At 33.1% G+C, this 11,320-nt stretch overlaps 1 protein-coding gene across 1 annotated transcript; it reads left to right on the top strand.

The window, feature by feature from the left end:
• Positions 1-8,182: 8,182 nt before the first annotated feature.
• Positions 8,183-10,283, top strand: LOC116132020 (cinnamoyl-CoA reductase 1-like). The gene is made up of 5 exons (XM_031417700.1): positions 8,183-8,318; positions 8,442-8,602; positions 9,057-9,239; positions 9,461-9,813; positions 9,919-10,283. Exons 1-5 carry the CDS (start codon positions 8,183-8,185, stop codon positions 10,076-10,078), a joined length of 993 nt encoding a protein of 330 aa, XP_031273560.1. The 3' UTR covers positions 10,079-10,283.
• The last annotated feature ends 1,037 nt before the right edge of the window (positions 10,284-11,320 follow it).

Raw genomic sequence — 11,320 nt, 5'->3', positions numbered from 1 at the left:
CAGATTCTGGCCACCACCACCGGAATCTGGTCGAAATTTTTTTTAAGGACACATATCGGTCAGATCTGGTGGGTATTCGATCGATATGGCCTTTTCCGGTCAGATCCATCACGAATCTGGCCAGAAAGGACCAGATCTAAGGCCGGATGTGGCCATCGACGGTCGGAAAATTCCATCTTTGGCCGTTAGTGATGGCCAGATCTGGCCGAAAAAAGTCAGATCAGTGAATTATCGACCATTTCCGATGGTGGTGTGACTATTGTGAGAGATTCCAGCTACCCCACTTCGTTCCATTATCGTAAGGAAGAATATCATAAACATCTTTAATGTTTCTGAATTTATCATTTGGATGACAATTTTCACGTATTTTTATCAAATAGATTTTCACGTATTTGTATAAACAATGACTCTAAATTGGAAGCCGTTTCTCTTGGCATTGCATATGGCACATACATATCAATAGTTAATAATTAAGTCAACATTAATTAATAGAATCATGTAATTAATTAAATTGAAGTATATAAAGATAAGGATTCAAAATCCCAAAGAAAACAGAGAGTGCTGGCAGTTGAGAATGCAGGTGAACAGAGTCATACGCGTATGGAATAAAATTGCTGACTTTTTCAACACTGGAACTTGAAATAACGAAGAAAGAACATCCAGCGGTTGTTGAGAGTAAATTAAAAGTACAGACGCATGTGGAAAACACAGCAGTATAGGAAATTAATAGATTATTTTAATTTATATTATTAATACAAAAGACAAATTGGATTTTGATTATTTGAATGGGGAGAAATTAGAAAATTGAGTGGCAGGTAGAAAACTTTGGCCTCAAAGTCATGAATAGTTAGTAGTACAGAATTGAATTAAATTTAAAAACAAGAGAAAGATGAGTGAAAACCAGAAATTTGTGAGGTCAAAAAGTTAGTGTCCTAATTCATATAAATCGATTTTTTATTGTTAAAATTTTCAAATACACTTTGATTGTATTAGGTGAAAGCAACAAACCTTTCTTCAATTGAGAGTAAAAAATACAAAGTTTTGTAAGTCAAAACTTTTGCAACTATAAGAGTTTGGTTGGTGAGCTAAATTTCCCAAAAATATACCCTAAATTTAGAATTTTATGTACATATATAATAAAAATTATTATATTTAAAATTCTCAACTATCCTTCTATAAAGACCACATATTATTTAAAATATTTGAATAATTAGCTAAAAAATTAATCGTGTTATGTTCAGAAATTTTATTTTAATACAAATGAATTCGAGTGAACATTTTACTAAATAATTAAAATGAATTCTTAAATAATAACTATTATTATAATACAAATGAATACCAAATATTGATATTATTTTAATTAATATGAAATATGTTATCTTTTATTAATTTAAATTTTAAATACATATAAGTAAAAGATTCAAAATCAGTTCAGTTAACCATTTATTATTTAGTAAATTTATTTTTTATTTATTGAATCAAATTAGTTATATATATATATATATAGCTTGATTAATTAATAACCTTGATTAATTAATATTTCTGATCGGTCTCGACTGGGTCAATGTGATAAATTATATATATTATTATATATAATATAATAATATATATATATTATATATATATATATATATAATATATATATATATTAATATATATATATATATATATATATATTATATAGCTTGATTAATTAATACCTTGATAATTAATATTTCTGGTCGGTCTCGACTTGGGATCAATGTGATAAATTGATATATCACTAAATTTATAAGACAATACATTTAAAAAAAAAAAAAAAAAAAAAAACACATAGGTACCACTTGATATATAAACTAATAATTTCCTTATGCATTAAAATCATATATATACATGGCTTAATTAAGAGTTTTTTATAAAATATGACTCCAATGTTATTTGTTTCTTCTTGAAATTGATGTCTTCTTAGACTTGATAATCTCTAAATTTTTTAGTGCATTAAGAAACTCTAGTGTAGTGTTCTTTTATCGCAAGAGAGAATTATGCAATCTGATTATTGTTTTGACTGTATCTTTACGCGAGAAATGTTCTAGTATAGAAATATTTCCAACAACTATTTTCTATACCACATTAATTATACATAATATGTACATGTATTAAGTTCAATATTTTGGAAAAAGAAAATAAAGAATATTTCGATAAATTAATAATTTATTAATTTATACGATTAAATAATTTATCGATAATTAATAAATTTTCATGATTCTAAGGATATTAATTTATCAAGATTTAACTGTATATATATTACACCAAACATTATATTGTAAATTATTTTTCAAGCTAACGAGTGTTTATTTATGGCTAAGCAACAATGAAAGTTCTATATCAATGCTTATGTGATATTTCAATCTTCAAATGTTGATATGACATACAAGTAAGGGCGAAGACGCGAAGTCAAGATTTTGTTGTTGAGGTCAATCGTCAACATATGTTACTATTTCGTGGAGGCCACTCCGCACTAAATACAGACTACACTGTTAGAGTATAAGGATGGGAAAAAATCCAACTCAATGGATTCTCACCCACCCCAATTCATTGGATTGGGTTATAGTCCAATCCAAAATAACATCAGATTGATCCAATTCATTTGACTGCAGGAGGTGGTCATAGTTATACCGCTCCATGGATTAAAACTTTATAATCATTTGGGTGGCCTAGTGGAAAACGCACTAAAAATAGTGTTCCACGATGGTCAACCAAAACTTTGATCATTTCGTGCGGTCAATTGGGATACTTATTTCCAATGGAACTTATACGATACAATTAATAGATCAAAATGTTCGGCTCATTTCTTTATAGGTGGTGTTGTTTGACGTGTATTCTGTTAGAGTCAAAAATCGTCTTGGGCTTGACGAGGCCCAATAACGAAATAAACATGTCATGGCCCAATGCCTCAACCCAATCTCGATTGAGCTTACGCTTAAAATCACTTTGTGAACTACCTACTTTATGAGTTGGGTTATCCTATAAGTTAAGCTAAACTGGGTTTCAGCCCATTAGCCTGCAACAGTCCATAAATAGAAAACCAGAATCCGATTCTATTTCCTTTTCTACTAAGATTCAAAATCTTACTCAAACTATCAAATTTAATCTGATAAAGTCAATAAATTATATCTCTTTCATGATAGGGATTATCTACCAAAATAGGACTTAATGTCCTACTAAGATTCCAAATCTTACTCAAACTATCAAACTTAATCTGAATAAGTCAAGAAATCATATATCTTTTATGATAGGGATTATCTCCCAAAATAGGACTTAGTGTCCTACGAAGATTCCAAATCTTACTCAAACTATCAAACTTAATCTGATAAAGTCAAGAAATTATATCTCTTTCATGATAGAGATTATCTCCCAAAATAGGACTTAGTGTCCTACTAGGATTTCAACCCCTTGGGTTCACTATAAAAATAGAGGCCTGCCCTCTCATTAGGCATGTAATCTCCCATAGTCAATCTACACTACTCAAAACCATCTATTTGCTCCTAAAGTTCTTACTCCCGAAAACCCGACGCCTCCGCTGTAGTCCTAGCTTCCGACAAGACTCCTGGTAATTCTTCATCTCCTTAATTCTTTTCAAATAATCTCTTTCAGCCTTGCTGACTTGAGCGTCGGAGTGCCTACGGCAAACACTACCCTGGTGTTTTCCAGAAGCTTCACGCTTGTCCTTTCATGTGTGCAGGTCTAGCGGATTGTCAGTAGCCTCAACCTCACGGGATCAGACCCCATTTTCATGATGGTAGATTTTTTGCATATATAGTTTGGCGCCCACCGTAGGGACTCTGACAATCGTTATTCCAACGACAACTTGCAACATGAGAGGAGACACGGAACTCCCTTCGACTAATATCGTTAATCTGAAAAGTTCCATCATGATAAGAGAATTTTTTCTTTACTTTTCTTCATTGGTTTATCTGTTCACGTCATATTATATCTATTCGGCATTTCATAATCTGTTTTATGCGTATTACATTTATTCAGCGTGTAATATGATACCTTGAAGCATCAAAACACAAGTCACGCTTCTCATTCTCTGTCTGCATATTCTTCGCATCTTTTCTTCTTCTCCTCTCTCTTTTACTTACTTCAACATCCTCTTCTTATAATCCCACACACCTCAGTCAATCTCCACATCTTCACCCAACCGAGCGTGAGGGACCATCAAATTACCAGTGAAGTTTGGCAGAATATCATGTGACGGAAATCACCCCTCTGAAGCATAAATTGCAATCCATCTTTCCAAGCATCAGCCTTGCTCCCAACGCCAACAAGAGAAAAACCCAACTACATTTACTCCCCTTCAGAAAAACTGAATCAGATTCCCCTCCCAAAACCTTTGTAAACCTTCTCAAAGTCTGCCAAAAGTCAAACATAAAAACCAACAGCCCCTCTCGCCAGTAAGCCTCTCTAAAAACCAAAAAGACTTTCTCACCATCCAAACACTGCTCAAAGGAAAGAAATGCAGAACCTGCATTTTCGGTTCCCACTACCAAAAAATCCTTCAAATCCAACCCAAATTATTTACTGCAGATCCAAAACAAAAAATCATTAAGAAATCCCACGAAACTACCACTGTCCACCCTTCTTCTTCTCCACTTATAAATTCTCCCTTTCCCCCTCTCTCTTCTCACACACTCTCCCTCTTTCTTTTTATACCAACGCCCGTGGTAATTGCTCGGCCGAATTAGCTCTCATTTAGCTCTGCATGCCTCACCTTGAATCTTCTGTGTACGCGAGAAAAGTTAGTTAGTCCCATATGCCTCGGTCAAGCCCAACAACAACTCTCCCCTCAGCTCGGTTCCTAAGACCCCTTCGGTGCAGCTAGAGAACCCATTTTGACTTTCGTTCGGCGTAACAAATTATCACCAAAATGCAGCCAAGTGTGCTAAAGCTATCGCGAGTCAAAACCCGCCTTTTAACTTTTTTTTTCTCCTCTTTATCGTCTACTTAGAGTTTTTTTTTCTTAGATGATTTATGGTTGATTCCGGCAGCGAATATTCAATCGGTCGCCACCATTCGATCCACCGGCCTCCACTAGACCAAACTCCTCTTACCCTGGCTCCTGGTAACTCGCTGAACGCCAGCTGAGAAAGTGAAGTATATTTTGGGTATTAACGGAATATAAATTTTGGTTGGAAAAGTGGTATTTTGAAACTTTTTGGGTGGAAAAGTGTTATTAAGACTGGTAGGAAAAAGTTGTTTACTCGAAAATAAGCTCACCTCCCACGGGTTAGGCAGTATTATTTGAGAAAGAAAGTGTTTTGTAAATCTAAAGATAGTGCAACAAAGTTAGGGCAAAAGTGTATCAGCAATTAAATTTCTAAACTTTGAGAACCTATTTGATAAAAATACGTGAAAATTATCATCCAAGTGTATATATATACCTTGGGATAGTGGAATTGAAGTTTCTATTATACTTCGTTTTCTGAAATAAATGCTTATATGCTGCTAGGGCTGGTTAACGAACCGAGCCGCTCGCGAGCCGGCTCAGCTTGGCTCGAGTTTGGCTCATTAACAGCTTGGTTCGTATGGTTTTGAGCCGGCTCTGCTCAGTTTATGAGAGAGAACGAGCCGAGTTCGAGCCTCCTTTTGCTCGTTAGGCTCGCGAGCTGAGCCTAGCTCGAGTAAGTGGGGTTTTTTTTAGGGTTTTCTGAAGTATGGGGGATTAAACTAAAATCTCAAATACAAAAAGTTCTCAAAAATGACAAAGACCCCCCCTGATTTTAAAATCCCTAAAATTATCGACATAACCTTTTTGCCCCAAAAAAACCAAACCCATACAATTTTCAACTGATTTTCCAATCGTCTTCTGTGTGCTTCGTCGTTGCCGTTGATACCATCTGATTCGCCGGAGTGTTGTCGGCGTCGCATACTCCATCTACCCCTTCAACTCTCGCTGTGAAACACTGAAACCCAATCCACCACCAGGCTGTTGCCATCGCCCAACACCACGCTATCGCTGTCACCTAACACCACGCTATCATCGTCGTTGTCACCCACTGTTGTTGCCTTCTTATTGTTGTCATCGTCGTCTGGTCATTGTTGTCGCCGCCTTATTCTCGCTGTCGCACTCATGTTGGTGTTGCCCATTGTTCTTGTCATCAATCTCATCGTCGATGCCTTTTGATTCCAACCTTTAGTAAGTTTTTTTTTTAATCTAAATGAAAGTTACTGCATGAAACGATTAGGATGGAAGATGTAGCATGTGACTGATGAATCTAGGTCAATTTTGATGGTTGCGAAACATAACTTTGTTTAGTTTTTTATATATTTCTAATGCGAAGTGGATGTATTGCACTTGTGTATATGTACTTGCTGACTCACGAGCCGACTCGAACTCGGCTTGTTAAACTGGCTCGCGAGCCAAGCTCGAAATCTCTTCTCCCTTAACGAGTTCGAGCCAAGCCAAGAAATAGCTGCTCGTCTGGCTCGGCTCGAACTCGAACTCGCCTCCTCCCTTAACGAGCCGAGCTCATTTAGCTGAAAACTCGGCTTGGCTTGGCTCGAAAACAGCCCTATATGCAGCCATGTGTTGCTATAGCAACCGACAAATTTTAATTATTCGAGCATCTTTTAATTAGAAAGGAATCTAACTATTATTCTCTTAAAATCTTATGTTATTAGGAGAATTGCAATTTAATTGTTCAGCAGCGCAATTATAAGTCTAATTATTTTCACTTCAGGTTTAAAAATTAAATTCCAGCAAATTATATCAAGCAAACATAACTTAAATAAAATGTTTTAATGCAATGCCAAGAGAAACGGCTTCCAATTTAGAGTCGTTGTTTATAAAAAAGTTTTAAACAATGACTCTAAATTGTTTAAAATTTGGTGTATTATTGATACTCTTTCAGCCTTTTTTGCTAATTCTATTATGTTGACGTGGGTGTTAGATGGATTAAATGATAACTTTAATGTTATAAGAAAATATTTTGTAAATCTAACAACATTGTAACAAAGCTAGGGCAATAATGTATCTAAACTTTGAGAATCTATTTGATAAAAATACGTGAAAATTGTCATTCAAATGATAAATTCAAAAACATTAATGATATTCTTCCGTGCGATAATGGAACGAAGTTTCTATAATACTTCGTTTTCTGAAACAGATACCCATATAATCGTTTTTTAATTTCTCTTTTCCTCTCAACAACCGCATACTTTACACATGCGTTTGTAGTTTTAATTTCCTATTACTGCTGTGTTTTCCACATGCGTTGGATGTTCTTTCTTCGTTATTTCAAGTTCCAGTGTTGAAAAGTCAGCAATTTTATTCCATACGCGTATGACTCTATTCTCTTTTGTGTTTTCTTTGGGATTTGGAATCTTTATCTTTAGATACTTCAATTTAATTAATTACATTATTATATTAATTACTGTTGACTTAATTATTAATTCTATTATGTTGACGTTGTGGATTATAAGAAAGTGTTTCGTATATCAGTTATAAAAATTTTAAACTTTGAGAATCTATTTGATAAAAATACCCACATGCAGCTACAAATTTTAATTAGAAAGGAATGTAACTATTATTCTCTTAAAATCTTATGTTATTAGGAGAATTGCAAATTGCAATTTAATCAGTCAGCGGTGCAATTATAAGTCTAATTATTTTCAGTTCAGGATTAAAAATTAAATTCCACCAAACATAACTTAGAATTTAAATTTAAATTTAGACACAAACTTTTTCTTTTTTTATCAATAATATTATGCAATACAACGAATGTGATACGAAAATTGTAATTGGTCCTAAACCATTAAATCCTTACGAATTTATTGCTAAAAATTTCTATAAAAAATTGTCATAAATAGAACATAAGCCATTAAATATTAACAGCTTTATTTAGTTGTAATTTTTGAACGTGATACTAATCATGAATTGATAACAAAGTTGGGTAAATTTAAGTTCTTATGTTCATGATACTAATCATGATTAAATAAAATGTTTTAAGATGGCTGACTTATTAAAATATATAGATGGAAAATACAATTTTATAATTCAACTTCATAACTTTACTAACCTTTGAAAACCTTATAAATACAACATGCACGTACCCATTCCAAACAAAATCTCTCTCGACTCTTAGCAAATTAAGCTTCATCTTCATCTTCTCAACTGCACAAACGAACACATAAAAGCAATATGCCTGCCGTTAATAGCTCTCCAGTTTCCGGCCAAACTGTTTGTGTTACCGGCGCCGGTGGCTTCATTGCTTCCTGGATTGTTAAGCTTCTACTCAAAAAAGGATACACTGTCAAAGGGACTGTCAGGAATCCTGGTAATTATTACTTTATTAATTGATTTTCAAGTATTAATTCACGATTGTTTGATTTTCTTGGTGAAGTTGTTTCCAGGGAAATTCTGAAAGATTGTGTTATTGTTATGTGTTTTTATGTTATAGATGACCCGAAGAATGATCATTTGAGGGAGCTTGAAGGAGCAAAAGAAAGATTGATTCTATGCAGAGCTGATCTTCTTGATTATGAAGGTCTTAAGGAAGCCATTCGTGGCTGTGATGGTGTTTTCCATACTGCTTCGCCTGTGAGCGTGTCCGACGTTCCGGTGAGTTCGTTTATCTTAGCTCAATTTTCTTGTTTCTCGTTGCTGTTTGGTTGGCGAGAAAGTGTTAGAAATATTGGTAAATCAAGAAAGAACTTGTTAAAAGTTTGTATTTAACAGCATACACACAAATCATCCAATAATATATTCTAAAAAAAATCATCTTTCACAAGGTCTTGTAACATAGAATTTTCTAATCATTATCACTTCGAATACAAAATTTTCTAAATGATATTTACTAAGAATTTAAAGTTATCCTTAACGTTTAATATAACCAGTGCGATACACTACATTACAAAAAATAAAAAATCTGAAATGAGTAGGACAGCAGAATGAAAGTTATTTAAAATATTGGTGGCTGCTTCCTCCAACTAAAGAACAAAGACAAAATTGGTAAATCCATTGACTTCATTTTCAAAAATGTTGATTTTGACTAAGTTAATTTTTAATGATGAAGGATAATGTGGAGCCGGCGGTGGTTGGAACAAAAAACGTGATTTATGCAGCCGCCGAGGCTAAAGTCCGGCGCCTGGTGTTCACGTCGACGATTGGTGCTGTTTACATGAACCCCAATCGGAGCCCTGATGTCATTGTGGACGAGTCCTGTTGGAGTGATCTTGACTATTGCAAGGACACTAAGGTAAATTACATATTTATATATTATACATAATTAAAAGTTGTTTTAATGTGTGTCCTCAAAACACATTTAATAACACTGAAAAAAAAAAACAACAAAAAAAAAAGTTGTATATTAAAGTTTGAATTTTTTTTTTTTTTTTTTTTTAAATCTCTTTATACGTAATATGCTTGAAGATTTCAGTCCTACTTTTATACTGATATACATATTTTTTATTTTTACAGAACTGGTATTGCTATGGAAAAACTGTGGCAGAGCAGGTGGCGTGGGAGGAAACTAAGAAGAGAGGGGTGGATTTGGTGGTGGTGAATCCATCTCTGGTGCTTGGACCGCTGTTGCAACCAACAATCAATGCTAGCATTATTCACATTCTCAAGTATTTAACTGGCTCCGCAAAGACTTATGCTAATTCTGTTCAGGCATATGTTCACGTTAAGGATGTGGCACTTGCCCACATTCTTGTTTACGAGACTCCGGCCGCCTCTGGCCGATACCTCTGTGCGGAAAGCATCCTCCACCGTGGCGAAGTGGTGGAGATTCTGGCCAAGTTCTTCCCTGAATATCCCACCCCCACCAAGTGAGTTTTCCATTATTTTTGTAAAATCTTTAAAATAATTTTGTTACTTTAAATTTCATTTCAATTTACTAATGAAAATACATTTTCCATTGTGAAATATTGCAGATGTTCAGATGAGAAGAACCCAAGAGTAAAGCCCTACAAGTTCTCAAACAAAAAGCTGAAGGATTTAGGATTGGAGTTTACCCCGGCGAAACAATGCCTATACGACGCCGTTAAGAGCCTCCAAGAGAAGGGTCACCTACCTATCCCTCCAAGAGATTAGAAAAGGATTCTGAAATGGACAATCATCAACTATGAAAATAACTAAAAAGGATTCAAGAAATCAGCATTAACATAAAAGTATTAAATTTAATGGTTTATACTTCCATATTGGAAAATAGAATATGTCTTATAATTTTGAAATTAATCTTCAAGAATGTGAAGTTGGAAAAGTTTTACTTTCGTGTAATAAATTATATGTCTAATCATTTGATTGTACTGAATTAAAAAGCTGGATATTTATTCGTCATTTGGTTTTAACACTTAAGACTAGAAATCGGTTATATTCCTCTTAATGGAAAAAGCTAAATTTTTTGGCTTTTAACTAAAGACTAAAGACTTAGTTATTTGTCTTAGATGACTTCTCAAAATATTCTCTATTCTAAATTTTTAATTCCAATCATATCCCTTAAAACTTTAATCTCAATTAGCATATTTGATTCACATTCTTATTTTACTTTAGCTGTAGCGAATATAAATTATAAAGGATACACGCAATTAAAGAATCAAATTATTAATTTGCAAAATTAAAATATTTTTGTTATATTTATCAAATTCATGATTTGTAATACAAAATATAAATATATATCATACTTAACATTAATAAGGATAATTACATAAAAATACTAGTTTTCAGATATTTAAAATTTGTAAAAACAAATACTTAATAGTTATAATTAGATATGCAAAAATATTTAATTCAGTTTTATTCATAGAGAGTTATTCAATAGTAAATACTATATAGTTATCAAACAAGTTCTATCAATGCTTGTGTGATAATTCAAATGTTGATATGACGTATACTCAAGAGGGAAGTCAATATTTTGATGTTGAGGCCAGTGGTCAAAATATATTACTATTTGGAACTTGAAAGAATTAAAAATATTTACATTTGATTGATTATAACACTTTAGAATTTTGTAGAGTAAAAATCAAATAAAAATCTTATGTAAAAAGGTCCAGGCCTGTTTGTTACATTTTTTTGAAAAATGTTATTATGAAAGTTTTAGGTTGAGTTGATTAAATCAAATCTGAAAATGTGTTTGGTAAAATATTTAAAAAATATATTAGAGTTTGATAAAATGTTGAATAGTTTCTTGGTACATTTTTTTAAAAAGGCTTTTAAGACAAAATAGTTGTTATGTACATTTTCTGAAAATATTTAGACTAATTTTTAACCCCCTATGTTTGTTAATTTAGCTAAACACCCCCACAATAAAAGTTTAAAAATGAACTAAAACACCCC

Source organism: Pistacia vera, unplaced genomic scaffold (assembly GCF_008641045.1).
Source record: "Pistacia vera cultivar Batoury unplaced genomic scaffold, PisVer_v2 Contig247, whole genome shotgun sequence".
Classification (NCBI taxonomy): domain Eukaryota; kingdom Viridiplantae; phylum Streptophyta; class Magnoliopsida; order Sapindales; family Anacardiaceae; genus Pistacia; species Pistacia vera.
This window is presented reverse-complemented; position numbering and strand designations above follow the sequence as displayed.